General features: G+C 36.2%; 2 protein-coding genes across 2 annotated transcripts; one reads left to right on the top strand and one right to left on the bottom strand.

The window, feature by feature from the left end:
* Nucleotides 1-3648: 3648 nt before the first annotated feature.
* LOC142350421 (uncharacterized) lies at nucleotides 3649-6102 on the bottom strand. The gene is made up of 2 exons (XM_075402268.1): nucleotides 4902-6102; nucleotides 3649-4514 (listed from the first exon to the last, which is right to left on the bottom strand). The coding sequence occupies exons 1-2, from the start codon at nucleotides 6100-6102 to the stop codon at nucleotides 3649-3651; spliced, it is 2067 nt and encodes a 688-aa protein (XP_075258383.1).
* Nucleotides 6103-9008: 2906 nt separating this feature from the next.
* LOC142350740 (uncharacterized) lies at nucleotides 9009-12860 on the top strand. Its single transcript, XM_075402692.1, has 2 exons — nucleotides 9009-9097; nucleotides 12091-12860. The coding sequence occupies exons 1-2, from the start codon at nucleotides 9062-9064 to the stop codon at nucleotides 12742-12744; spliced, it is 690 nt and encodes a 229-aa protein (XP_075258807.1). The 5' UTR covers nucleotides 9009-9061; the 3' UTR covers nucleotides 12745-12860.
* The last annotated feature ends 1445 nt before the right edge of the window (nucleotides 12861-14305 follow it).

The following is a 14305-nucleotide window of genomic DNA, read 5'->3' as shown; positions in this document are numbered from 1 at the left end:
TCTACAGCTAGTGTAAAACGTAGAAAACGGAAGAGTCAAGCAATTCAATGCAGAATGAGATGATTTTCACAGACAGGCATCTTGGGGCCTTTCCAATCCCGTACCTAACCTTCAGAGCATCAGTACTGAATCAGGAGAAATTCAAGGAAATTTAGGTTTTCAGTACTGAATCAGAGATAATTCAGAAAAAATTCTGACTTTGTCTGATTCAGAGAAAATTTAAGAATCAACTTTCTCTGAAAATCTCTGAATTTCTCTGAATTAGAGCAAAATTAGAATAACAATTTCTGACTAGCTCTGATTCAGAACAAAAATCAGAAAGTTGTCATTATGTAAATAAGTTGCAATTTTCTCTATAATCAGTTTTAAAATAGGTTGATGTGGTATAGTGATATAATGCTTTTTTTCAGGGATTTTTGGTCTAAGATCAGTTGTAGAGTCTAAGTGAACTGTGAATCTCAAAAGATTTGGTCAAAATGTGTTAATTTGAAAAAAAATGATGCCATGCTATTCCTATAGAGTTCATTCCAGCAACTGCAGAACTGCCGGTCCCCAGACGGAATGAAAAAGGAGGAGGTTAAAAACCGCAAAGAGCATACTGGAAAATCTCAAAAAGTAAGTCTTTAACTTGACGTCAGGAGATTTCCGACAACCTATTTTATAAATTTCTTCAATTTCTACAGGTATTGTATTAGTTTAAATATTTTAAGAAACTGAGAGCGAAAGCAATGGTAAAACCCAACTTGGCTCATGATTATAGTTATGAACTTTCCCTAATTCAGAGAATATCCGAGTCTGAATGAGAGTCTGATTCAGAGTCTGAATCAAAGAAATATCAGAGTCTGATTCCGAAAAAAATCAGAGTCTGAATCAGAGTCTGATTCAGTACTGATAATTTCTGAATTTTACTCTGATTCAGTATTAAATTTGCTTTTGAATTAGGTACGGGATTATTATCCCACTACGACACTGCAGCCCCCTTTATACACTGTGATACAAAAAGCTTCAAACATCTGAAGAGTTATTAAAAATTGCAATAAATATGAAATACCGAATAATTTTGAAATCAAGTCAGTTCTCTATATTAAAGGGTCATTATGCTTTTAGATTTTTAAAACATACTTGGCTGTTTAAGATTTTCACAAAGTTTCTAACGTCATCTGAGTCTAATTTCCCAAACAAGATGCTTGTATTGACAAACCAACATAAACGGCAACGTTGGATGTCTAGTAAAGCCCTCAGCAGAAACCAACTATAATTGAGCTGTTTGTATCAAATCGAATTGAATCCGGGTTGAGATCTTTGTGTGAATTTTTGTAAGAAAAGCGGTGATTGCTGCGAATGCGTTGAAAAAGTATTTCATCGGTTTTCACCGCATTTCTTACAAAAATTCACAGCTAAATTCACCGCATTTCTTAAAAAAATTCACCGCTTTGATTTTTGTTCTAATTTAATGTAAGAAATGCGGTGAAAGCGGTAAATGCGGCCAAAAAAAAATAATTCACCGCATTTCACCGCATTTCTTACAATAATACACAGCGAAATTTACCGCATTGGCTTTCCAATGTCCCAAGTTTACTGAATCTTATTTATATTCACAAGAAATATCAAAGAAGTAAGTGACTGTTGGCGTTCGAACCCGTGTGAGGCAGCTTCCTATTTGTAGGAATACTGAGACCGAAGAGAAAATAAACATTTCACCGCAATTCAGCAAAAAGATGTAAGAAATACGCGGTGAAAATTTATCTTTTTCAACGCATTCGCACCGCATTTTTTACGAAAATTCACCGCCAAACCTCGACCCGGGAAGATCACATAAGCAAAAGATGGATGTTAGCGAAGCGAAACAAACTAGATCGACCATTAGGGGAAGTGAAAGGACTAAGTAGTGATTAATTTAAAAAAGCGTAAATTATCTGAAAAAACAGAGAAGATGTATTTCGGAATTCTGATTTGAGAAAAGGAGATTAGAAAGTATTAAGTGAATAGCCAGTAGAGAACGGGTATTTGCAGCTAACGTCCAAAGTGATGAAGAATGCACAGCATCGGATGAAAGAATTTGGAAGTGAATGATTGTAACAGCGGTGAAAAGATAGAAAACTTTTTTTTTAGACTGTCATTGTCAAATCAATACCGAAATTAATCGAAATAGTTTTTTTCCGAAATGATTTATAATGAACTTTGTTTTAGCGCAATTACAGTTCCATTGGGCTTACTAAATTAACGTGACCAAACCCTTTGTCGGTCACAGAGAAAGCAAGATAAACGGCAGGAACCGAATGCCTGGCGTGCGTGCCCGCCTGGTTTTCCCAGTAACCCTCCAATTTTCTGCTTGTGCTGACATACACAAAAAGATTAGACAAATTGCCTCATGCCGTCATCTGTAAGTTGGTTACTTTGAGTTCGGTAATATCGCCGATTAATATAGCCCAACGTACTCTGTCAGGAAAATCGAATAATTAAGGGTTTGGTCCGATTCTCGAAGGCGCTTTATCTGATTAGCGATTATCCAATCCGACACCTGATCACTGGTAGGCACCACAGATAATGCTTAATAGATGCAATTGTTGGGATGATGAGCAGTGCGTTATGTTTCAATATAAAAAAGGGTGACATCAAGAAACAAAGTTATAACTGACATGGGAATTAAGCATTAAAAGCATTTGGATAGGACACTCCAAATTGAATAGAACATCTCACCTAATTTAAGAACACCCGAGCAAACTTAAATCAGTGCCAGACCCAGTTGTTTCAACAATTCTGCAATCAGCTCTTATTCTAGTGAGTCACGGGACAGGCTGGCAAATACGGAAGCACGGTTAGCACTGTTGGGGCTGCCGAGAGGTGGTAATAATTTTTTGACATATCGGTTGCAATTTTTCAATTTAAAAATTTTTGTGGACAATCTGTTAATTGGGCTTTATCAGGTAGACTACCTTTGTGCTGCTTATTTATTAGGGTACGGTAGACAACTTCATCGTTCAGGACTGACTTTCGCTCTGAAAACGTTTAAGGTCTATTAGAAAACTCTTCGTGCTGCTGAGTAATTTAAGGGACATGGCCGAGAGATCTTTGTGGTGCGAGATTCTATTGTAGGTGTCAACATTCATTATTATTAAAACAATTTAGGTCCTGAAGGTCACCACCAATTTTGGACAAGTCTGTACACGTAGACCAAATTTTTGGATGTTTGGATTGGTATTTTGTCCAACCCATCAATTTTTTTGGACTAGAAAGGTTGGAATCAGAAAGTGGTTACTGTCAATCTAAGAGGCCAACCAATTAGATACACTTCAAAAATGGTAGTGGTCATGGTATCTCGTACCTTGAGGAGTAGCAAACATAACTTAATGAGGGAGGTTATTATTTTTTTGCTAAAATGAAAACTACCCGGTTTTTGCACCTCTTGGATGCCACTGCTTATAGCAGTCCTACCACTCTTTATACCTTATTTAAACAGAAACCTCGGAAATACATTAGGTTGGTTAATCAATTCACGTTGGCCAAGAGGTTCGGCCATTTTGACGGGTTTAAACTAATTAAGTGTTTCTCGCAGTAATTATTATTATTATTATTATTATTATTATTATTATTATTATATTATTATTATGACTTCGTGGATATGCCACTGGGATGTTATTCCCGCTGTTAGGTTCTAGGGTATGCACGACAGTTTTCACAGATACAAATGAATGTCCATGTGCAAGGATTCTGCTCATTCCAGTTCCTTTCCAAATAGCTCCACATGTATTCAATGAGTTTCCTCTTCAGTTGCTGCTCACAGAAGAAGTCCATCACTTTCTGGATGACGTTCACTCGGAACCCCGTTCTGTACCAGAAGTTCAATCTCTGAACCTCATATTTGGCCTCTGGGAGTGCCACTCTTTTCCTTCTGTCCTCTCCAACAACTCGGATTTCTGAGAATTCCACATCATACTTGCCGCTCAGAAGGCTACTAAACATCAACAGATCTTTCAATACTTTAAAATAAAGTGGTGCTAGTAGATTCGATTTTAAAATAGCGTCCTTGTAGTCAATGCTCCCGCAGATCCATCTCATTGCTTTCTTGTGGAAGGATTCCATGATCTGGTATTCAGATTTTCTAAGTTTCCAGCATTCCGATGAGAAGAGCAGGATTGGTGAAAGAATGGTTCTATACAAGTGTACTTTTGATTCCTGTGGTAAAGCCATAGAAGTGTTTCGTCGCAGAAGGAACAGTGACTTCACTGCTTTGCCGACTCGGTGTTTAGCATGGTCTCCCCAGTTTAGATGCCGATTTACAATCAGACCAACATCTTTAACGAGGTCCTTACTTTCAATCGGGTTATTACCAAGCATGAAATGCATCTGGTTCAGGGACCTTGGTCGATTTCCAACTTTAAATTCGGTTACAGAGCATTTCTTACTATTGAACAACAGATGATTTTGAGCACTCCAATGGTGTAAGTTATTTATGTCCTCCTGTAGCTTCTGTACTGAGGTGTCATCTCCGTTGAATATCACCTTGAGATCATCTGCAAAGAGCAGGGCAAGTGAAGAAAAAACAACATTGGGAAGGTCATTTATGTATATCAAGAATAGGAGCGGGCCAAGGACAGATACTTGGGGGACGCCTGCTGTGATCACGAGGGGTTCGCTTTTAACATTGTTGATTTTAACTTTTTGGGTTCTACCGCTTAAGTAGTCACGTACTAATTCAAATACTCCCTCAGACAAATCAAGTTGTAGTAATTTCCGTAGGAGCTGGCTGTGTTTGATCTTATCGAAGGCTTTCGAAAAGTCAAATAGGACAAGAAAGTTCACGGAATGTGCAGATCCAATCACTTTGTAGATTTGGGTCAAGCTGTAGAGTAATTGAACAACAACAGAACGTTTCGTTCAGAATCCGTATTGGTAATTACTTATCTCTGCTCCGAAGGCTTTCATCAGTGCTCGAAACATGAACTTCTCGAACAGTTTTGAGACTATGTTCAGCAGTGTCACGGGACGGTAGTTGGATACTTCTTTTCTATCATTGTCTTTGAATATGGGTGATACGATGCCAATTTTCCATTCCGACGGAAACTTCCTTAGTCGCTTGATGTTCGCAAACAGATTTTTTAACGATGAGACTACAACGTTGAAAGTTTTCCTCAGGAATACTGGTGGGATTTCATCGTTTCCGCGGCTTTTGTTTGGGTCTAATCGCTCAAGTTCAGCCCTGATCTCCGCTTCACTGGATTCCAACTGGATGCTGCCAAAGCGATGTCCACTTGGAGGTTCGAAGTACTCGTAATAATCATCTGTTACAACAGACGCGAAAAATGAATTGAAGAGTTTCGCTTTTTCTTCATCCGATCTTGCTTCACAGTTAGTGGCTTCTGATTGAATCATGGGTGGCAAGTTGTCTCTCTTCAAACTTTTCAAGTACTTGAATATTTTCTGCTTGTTTCTCGTGGCGAAGAGAGATTTCTTATACTCAGCTCGATTTTCGTCTTGCATTCTTTCGCAAATTTGCGACAGTAGTAATAACTTCCTTGATTGCTGAGAACCTTTCTTGGCAATTTTCCTTCGCTCTGTCGCCAGTTGGTTAAGATGATGAGAAGTTTCCTGGGTGATCCACGGTGAATAGCTTTGGCGTTTCTTCGTTCTTTTTGGGGTGTGCCTGTCAATCAGCTCGAATAACCATTTGTACCAAAGACTCGTATTGACGTCGATATTGCTATAGCAATAAGGCTGGAAAGGGTTCGCTTTCATCTCGGTAATAACGGAATCAAAACTGCATTTGCAGTAGCTATAGTACTCGCGATGTAGTCTCCTGCTTATCCTCTCCCTTATCGCCAGGTTCACCTCAACTGGGTGGTGGTCAGAAAACATGTCAAGGTGTGCAGGTGCAACACTGTTGATCAAGGAGTCCGTCGATGTGAATACTAAATCCAAGCATGATGATGCGGTGGTTTTAAAGTCTACGCATTGTTTCAGGCTGCTTTCAACGACCAGGTTGATAACTTTATTTTCATAGTCATTGGATGATTGATAGGCTCCCCAATCAGTTTCGGGCATGTTGAAATCTCCTGTTAGAATAAGATCTCCAATACAATGGCGTTCCAAGAAAAAGAACATGTCTCCGATATGCTCTGGCGGGATCTGGTACTTACTACTTTTTGGGGGATTGTATAAAACTACGATCCAGCACGGTTTGTTATTCTCGATTTTAACAATTTTTAGCGATGTTTGGATGCTCGGAGGAAGGCTGCTAATATCTATTTCTGTGTGCTTTATTTCATTTCTAATTGCAATCAGAACTCCACAGTGTGCTGATATATCTCTTACGGCTCTGCGGTCTGCTCGTCTGGAAGAAAGAGTTCACTATTCCTGACATCTGGCGTCAGCCAGGTTTCAGTCAGGAGTACTATGTCGTACTAATGGCCCATTGTCAATACTCAAATTAAACATATCAAACAATATCAGCTGAATTTTTGGTGCCATGAATTTCGTTGTGCTGTTTGCGCAAACAAATTGTTTGCTTGTTTCAAATTAATTGCGGTTCTTCCTACAAGCCTAGCGCAGAAATTTCTGACTTTGAGCGAAATGATAATTGATCGATGGGCGTAGTTCCTGTGTTTTTAAGAGGAAGAGGCTCTTCTTATGATCATTAGATGTCGCTGCGTTAATTTGCGGGAGCGACTCAGCAAGAAGGCGAGAATAGTTGCTCTAACTTGAAGTTACTATATTTTGGGCAAGACTTGCATGCGAAATGATCAAAGGCTCTGATAAATTGTTAGGCTTTCAGGCATCTGCAAAAATTTTTTCGCAATTAACTGGATGCACTGGCAGTTCGCGGTTTTGATGACGCGAGTAAATATGGTTGTGTTGTGATGGTTGCTGTCTGTTTTTAAAGTAACGATAAGGAAAATTTGTTACCTGTGTAGTTTTGTTGGTTGTGGTTAGTGCTGTATCTACTTCTTCTCCAGTCTTGAGCGAAATTGATGCAGTGTTAGTGTATTCGATTTAATTACTTTCGTTATTCTCTCAGTTAGCTTGTTTACATACTTTATTTAGTCAATTTTTGTAGACTGTTTTGATTGAGCCGAAAGAACAAACAAACGGGGTTGTAGTTGAGAAAGAACCACCTAAAATTACTCTTTGAAATGTGAGATTGAGACGCTTGCTTCCGTTCGGGGCGGTCTATTACATTCCGGAATCTTACTAAAATTGCTCACTGCTCTGCAGCGCTCTAACCAGAGCTTCGATTTTGAACAGAAAATTATTAGGTGACCCAGTTTTTGCAACCAGAAACTTGCCTCTGAATTTTTTTCCATAAAACTCTGGTTGTCCATATAGTTTTTTTCGGGCCTGAAATTACAATTATTTTTCATTTTTATTTTTAGTGTATCCTTTTATCCTTTTTACTCTCATAAACTTTTTCATTTCTTTTTTTAAAGTTGTTGGGTACCTTTTTTAGTAGCTATTGAGGGATAAGGGGCTAACAGCAGCTATATATATATAAAGTTCGCCAGAAGTAAGGTTGGTAAACCAGTAATGTATACAGAGAAGAAGAGGTAAAATGAAATTTCTTCCTAATTAACCTGACCGATATGCGACACAGCTCTCTTCGGTTGGTTTAAACAATCTCACTAGTACACGACAATGGGAGACAACTGGAACGTAAAACAATTCAGGAACCAGAAAAGCCTGTAACTGCACTTTGACTTGACGATGTTCGAACAATCTGATATATCAACTCACGATTGATTCAGTGAAGACAATTGCCAAACTCACTTGAAAGAATCCATAAGAATTTTAGAAGACTTATAGTTGTAAGTCATCTCGGGTTAAACTCTTTTTACTCCGGATAAATGCAGTAGACAAAAATCTATTTTATGAGTTTTCTGCCAATCACAAAGAGAGAAAACTTTGTTTCTTTTCCAAACAATTTGAATTTTTAACTCTAGACAGTGTACCAAAGTTTATGCACTATGTGCATGCTGTTGACGCGGTAATAATTGAAGTTCTTCTTCAGTGTTTTGTCAACTCATTTTGTCTATTGGAATGATGTAAGTTGCGCTCAGACATTAGTAGCCTTCTCTATAGAACTCTTAAGGCTGTAAAAAGAATCCTCTCCTCATGTGCGTTAGTTTGAAATCAATGTGAATAGGTATCAAAAATAAGATCCTGCTTTTCCTCGAAGTCTTTTTGAGTGGAAGTATTTTACATACCCCGGATGTTGTAAATGAAATTGAATCTAAAACACTAGCATCTTTTGAGAAATGGGAAATTTTTTTCTACACAGGAATGTAAGGTCAAAGTTGAAGTGCTTCAATTAATCGTTAAAGAGGACAACTAGGACTTGGGGAAGAAGTCCCGGTTTCCGTTTGCGCTCGTCTATAGTCTGTGGATTAAGTGATAATCATAAGTATCATCCTGTATTTAGGAGAGAAGAACATACTAAAGTTAGATTTACGAAGCAGTAGCTATCTGAATTGCGTTCGTGTTGAAGCTCAGTTTATTTTAATGTGGCTCAGAAAGTGACAAACAATTGATCACAGATAATAAATGTTGGACTTAATAATTAATGAGTTACTCTTTAATGACAGCTTTTGTGATCAGTTCATTATATCGGATCATGCTTGTGAGTTTTCCCCGAGAATTCTGAGAGATATCTTAAGTTCCTTTTGAATATCCAATATCTGAAACACTGACAACCGTTATGAAGGAGATTTTGCCTACTTAGCTAATTAGATGAAATACTATGCAGAGTAGAATGTATCGTTACCATGCTTGTAAAAAATATTCAAATTTATATTTTTTGTTTCCCAAACTGTTTTGTTAGAATCAATATGCCACAAAAACTTACCACTATACCACATATATTTCCTGAGAATATATAATTCAACTGTTTTCTAACACATATAATTTTGTCTTTAAAGAGTTGCTGCGTATTGATGTATTTTTTTTCTAATAGAAGTATATTTTCTGAGTTTTCTAAACGGCGTTAAAAGTATATTTGATAGTGGTTTTCACATTATGTGAACATAGTCTTTCATTTGTGTGGTTAACATACTTTACATGATTCTCAAAAATGTCTCAGCACAGCTCTATGAATTCGTCTGACCAGGTACAGTTTATTATTGGTTACTTCTTTTTTTAGAGTTAAGATCAATTTGACATAATTTTTGGTATAAAGTTAAATTTTTGAGAGACAATCAAGTTTTCCCCCGTTTCAAAATCTAATCAGCAAACTTCGTGTACCTACGAGGATAGAAATTAAATTTTTGTATGATATTTAATTTTGAGAGCTCTCAATACTCAGGTTTGACAGGAGGTCCTTTTATGAAAGTGAATTATAAAACTAACAAGGCGGCTCGGTAATGTGCGATGGCACATAAGGTTCCGACCCCGCCCATCCACAATTTTGGCATAATTGTCTACCAAATGAGGAACAGATAGAAAAACCCAAGAATTATTTTTTGCGAATCCCAAAAAAGCCCAAGTCTTTTTCAAAAAATTCTCTATGAACGATAAGATAGCCTCCAAAGCAAATAACTCAGTGGAGTAAAAATTGATGCATTAGATTGCTGTAATATGTCAATATTAAGAAAGCGAGTCAAGACGAACAGCAAAACCAAACAACAACAACAACAAACATTAATTACATCAAAAAATTTATGTCCCTATTAAAAACTAAATTTAATAACAAAGTCAACATACCGTCAGATAAACCTAAAACTAAACAAAAATAACTTAGAAATCACCAGAAAACATATGCGACCAGTCCATAAAAAGGTTTGGTAATAATTATACAAAAAAGAACAAAAACAGTAAAGTAAAAAAATTAACTTATTTTTTTGAAACAGTTAACTTCAAAGTAATAAATACCATTAGGAATCAATTATTATTACCACAAATTTACGATTACTACTGCTTCTATAGAAGGGCATTAGGACCTGTCCTTATTCATTTTTTAAAGCGGCTAAAAAGAACAACAAAGAACAAACAAAATTTCAATTGAATTTTGCCAGAAAACGCTGTCAAAACCGTCAAGCCAAATTTGGCACTCAAAATATATTTGATTGCGCCTTCTTCAAACAGCTATAATGTGGTACGTGGCCATTCCTTAGTAAGACTAGGTAACAAGTAGACAAAAAAGCGAAGTGTTAAACTATGTAATACTTTTAATTTTTTTTCGAAACAAAATTACATTCAATGTCATGAAAGGCATTAATTACAAAATGAGCTATTTCAATAGGGTCGTCTGTTCATGAAAAGGAAGCCCTTGAGACCTGTAGTTATCCAGAATATTTCTTGCATCTACAAAAAGAACGTCAAATATGACAAAAATCAAATTAATTTACTTTTTTTTTAATGAAAAACCGGTGTCGAAGCCAGTAAGGTCATAACAAATTCTTTAAGAAAAAGATTTTGGGACACCAATCCCTTTTAATCCCTTGACACCCATAATGTCATATTTCACCTGTAATTAACTAACGAGATTAGGTAACAAAAAGAAACATAAAAAGAACAAAGTTGCGAAGTTAAAAAGTTTTTTTTTAAATTTTGGAAAACGATTGTTTTCAAAGTCATGAAAGCCATCAGCTATCTACTAATATCAGAATATCGGTTCCTCTATTTTTCCATGAAAAGCCAATGAAAGCTATCACTATACAGGAAATTTCATACGACCGAAACGACAAAGTATAAATGACAGTTAGAGACACAATTAAAAAATTCAATTGATTTCTTCAAGAAAGAGGCGTCGAGGCCGTTAAAACGATTATGTATAGCTTTCAGGATTTTAATATGTTCAATTGTGCCTTATTCTGAATGCTAATAAGGGGACTTGAGAACTGTCAATAATGTGATAATGTGACAAAATTAGAAAACGTGAAAAACTGGCAAACATCAAAACAAACAAAAATCTGAAATCTTGTATTATCAAAGCCAGAAAACAATAACTTCACGCTTAAAACTGCAACCGAGAATAAATGTTAAATCAGTAGAAAGAAGAAGCAGTCTTTCTTTGCTGACTTTAAGCTGGAAGTTGAACAAATTAAGAAAAAAAATAGAGGAAAAGTTAATTAATCCATTGTTTATTGAAAAGTCAATTATTTTTTAAAAAAGAAACGACCATATACCTTCAATTAAGAAACTAAATGCATTAACTTGGAGCTGCTTAGCAAGCGAATTGGTTGGACCTATCACTCTTGAGCTTTGATTTGATATGTTCTGTTCTTTATTATTAGAAAAAAGTCTCTTTTTTTTTCAAAAAAAAGACCGACTAATTACAACCCGATTTTTTTGGATTGTAACAGTCCAAGAATCGCCCAAAACTAGCCCTGCTAATACTTATTGTCTGTAAGGAACAATTGATTTTTCGAATGTTGTAGATATAGACAATTTGTTAGTTGATAACTCAAAATAAATTCTGCATTTTTGATAATCAACGAGTAAAGTTAGCAAAAAACGGCAAAGTTTTAACTACAGTGCACTCTCAGCGGACTCTGAAGTAGAAATAGCCCCCCTCTGAGTCTACAAAGATTGTATGAGTGTTGTTTGGGGGTGTACTGTCGGCAAATTTAATCAAAGTGAACTAAAGTAGCTTATTTCGTGCTGTTTTTGATAAAAAAGGCTAAATTTTGAAATGTTTATCCAGATTTTTCGACCAAAAAAATTAAATCAAAACAATCAACAATGCTTGTTCGTCTTCAAAAATAAAATCAACGACACTATTCTTAAAAATTATAACAAATTTTAGCAAAATTGACGAAAATTTAGGCAAAAATTCAGGAAAATGTGAATAAAAACAACGTGAATTCACTCTTCTTTTCTCAGAAGTTTAAACCTCGATAACTCCCTGTAGAAAACGAAAATTTAAAAAAATCTTTTTAATTCCATATTCTACGCTGGACGAGCTTTCTAATGATACCAGTCTCAACTCTCTACGATGAATATATCGAGCGGCGAAAATTCACGAAACAAAAAAAAACCCATTTGAGTATATAGTTCCTCCCCCCTCAAGAGGGTCGGAACAATAATCTATTCTCTGAAAAAGTTTTTTTTGTTTATTCCGGAATATGGTATTTTTTGAGCTGTACTTGCTCTATTTTGTAGTCAACTGGAGAGAACCTCACAAGTGACGACTGGGAGTCAAATGCTTCACAAATGGAATTGATTGACAGCGAATCTTACCATCCGTCAGAACAAGGAAACGATAATGAAACCATACGCTATCAAAAAATTCCATCAACATTTGAATTTGGTGACAACACCGACACTGTTATTGGAGGACCGATGCGACCCGGAACTCCGGTGAATCTGGAAATGGTTGACCAAACGGAACGCCCTTATCGGCGAAATTGGACTAGAGACAACAACAGCAGCAGCAACAACAACAACAACAACAACAACAACAACAACAACAACAATAGCAACAACAAAAATAACAACAACAATAACAACAACAACAATAACAACAACAACAACAACAACAACAACAACAACAACAACAATAATAATAATAACAATAACAACAATAATAATAATAATAACAGCAACAACAACAGCAACTGCAAGAAGAGCGACAACTTACCAAACCGAGACATCAATAACCAAAATAACAACCTTTGGAGCTGTCTCATATGGTTGTTTCTGGCTTTTCTTGTGGGTATATTGCTGATTTTTTGTGGGTATATTCTTGTGGGTACATTTTCCTTTAATTTGTCAGAGAAATTGGACACGATACATCAAAGGATTTGGAAGAGATGACTAAAAATTATACGATTGAATTGAAATACGAATATAGATCTAGATGACGTTTCCCGGCTGAATATTTGCTAAGATGTTTTTAATGTATGGAAAAAATCTGACCGATAATTTTTTTGTTTTCCACCAGTTTTTTTAAATAATTCACTTGATTCAGAAAAGTTAAAAAAATGTACCTTGAGAAGAATAAAAAGAATTTTACTGCATTCTCTAATTAAGTATGTTTTAACTTTGTCTTTAGACCCAGAAGACAAAACCTTCCCTTCTCATTTGGCTTTCATTTTCGATGCTTTTATACAGGTGCTCAGTTGTTTTTTGGCGTAGTTGCCACGTTGAACGTTGAGAACACAATTTATTTTTATACAAGACTGCTGAAAAGGATTTTTTTTGCGTTTCTCTGCACTTTCAGCTCTTTGGCAATAAATTTAGGTTCACACTCTTTTTTTATCAACAAACTAGGGAACACTCCACTGAACTGACAGCTGTTGTGGAAAAATATGTCTAAATTTAAGTGTTGATCCAGCAATTCTAATTGTCGCATCCGCTTGATTTTCAAACCATTAGGATCGCTGGTGAAAACTAGTTTACATCAGAATGTGGTTCAAGCGAATTTCTTATATGTAGAGAGTCTGTAATCAAGTAGGAGAGATTTAGTTTGTAATTGCGTAAAGTATTCAAATTGTTGGCATGCATTGTTAAGAGAGTGATGAAGGAAACTTAAGAAAACGCTCAAATTTTTGCCGTACAGAATGACTAAGTCGAATGACAAAAATACTCTAAAATTTTTCAACAGTTAGAAATAATTGTATGACAAAAACGCTTTGTGTACGGCGGGGCATCATTCCAGGGTAATAGATATTACCTTGGAATGATGGCAATCAATTCGAATTGCAGAAAAAATGATGAGCCAAAAAAATTGTTTTTTTTTCAATCACAAGTTTACGAATTCAGAAGATGTCAACTACCTCCAATCTTATCAGTATAAGTAAGCAAAAATTCCTTTTATATATTTAAAAGAGAACATCGCATCGATGAAAACGAAGACAACTGTTGTATTCCATAAAACTGTCGGAGTGCTTAAAATAAAATCAAGAAAACTTTATATGAATATATTATTCATATTTTGTGTTTCGTGCTGACAATGATCAACGAACTCAAATTCGTGCTATTTTTGAGTTTTAAGAAATATTAAATTTAAATTGCTATGCGGAACAAAACTTTTTTAAGTTGTTCTTATAAGGACCTGAGTCGAATGTCCGTCCCTAAAGTCCTTCAATTTTTTTCTCAGAGTGTGGGGGGGGGTTTATTTGTACATGGAGGAGGGGGGGGGGGGGGTGACGTAAGAGGGGGTGCAATGGGAAGACTATTGAGGAACTGAACCAACTGGCCAAAATTCCGTTGTAAGAGTGGGCTGCAATAGGCTGCAATGGGGTGACTTTTGAGAAACTATTAAACTTTGTTAGAATTGGGCTGCCAAGGGAGGTGAAATGGCGTATGAGTGAGGGGGATATAACTTGTTCAGAGGGGCTTGAAAGGTGTATGAATTTGGCTGCCAGGTGGGTGG

Source organism: Convolutriloba macropyga, chromosome 12 (genome assembly GCF_964194025.1).
Source record: "Convolutriloba macropyga chromosome 12, txConMacr16.3, whole genome shotgun sequence".
NCBI lineage: Eukaryota > Metazoa > Xenacoelomorpha > Acoela > Convolutidae > Convolutriloba > Convolutriloba macropyga.
This window is presented reverse-complemented; position numbering and strand designations above follow the sequence as displayed.

Excerpts from the sequence above, each read along its gene's own strand:
- LOC142350421 (XM_075402268.1), bottom strand. The coding sequence starts at position 6,102 with ATGTTCTTTTTCTTGGAACGCCATTGTATTGGAGATCTTATTCTAACA. Across the intron at positions 4,515-4,901 it reads AGCCTTCGGAGCAGAGATAA|ATGATCTCAAGGTGATATTC; the intron begins GTAATTACCAAT and ends TGCTCTTTGCAG.
- LOC142350740 (XM_075402692.1), top strand. The coding sequence starts at position 9,062 with ATGTCTCAGCACAGCTCTATGAATTCGTCTGACCAG. Across the intron at positions 9,098-12,090 it reads CTATGAATTCGTCTGACCAG|TCAACTGGAGAGAACCTCAC; the intron begins GTACAGTTTATT and ends TCTATTTTGTAG.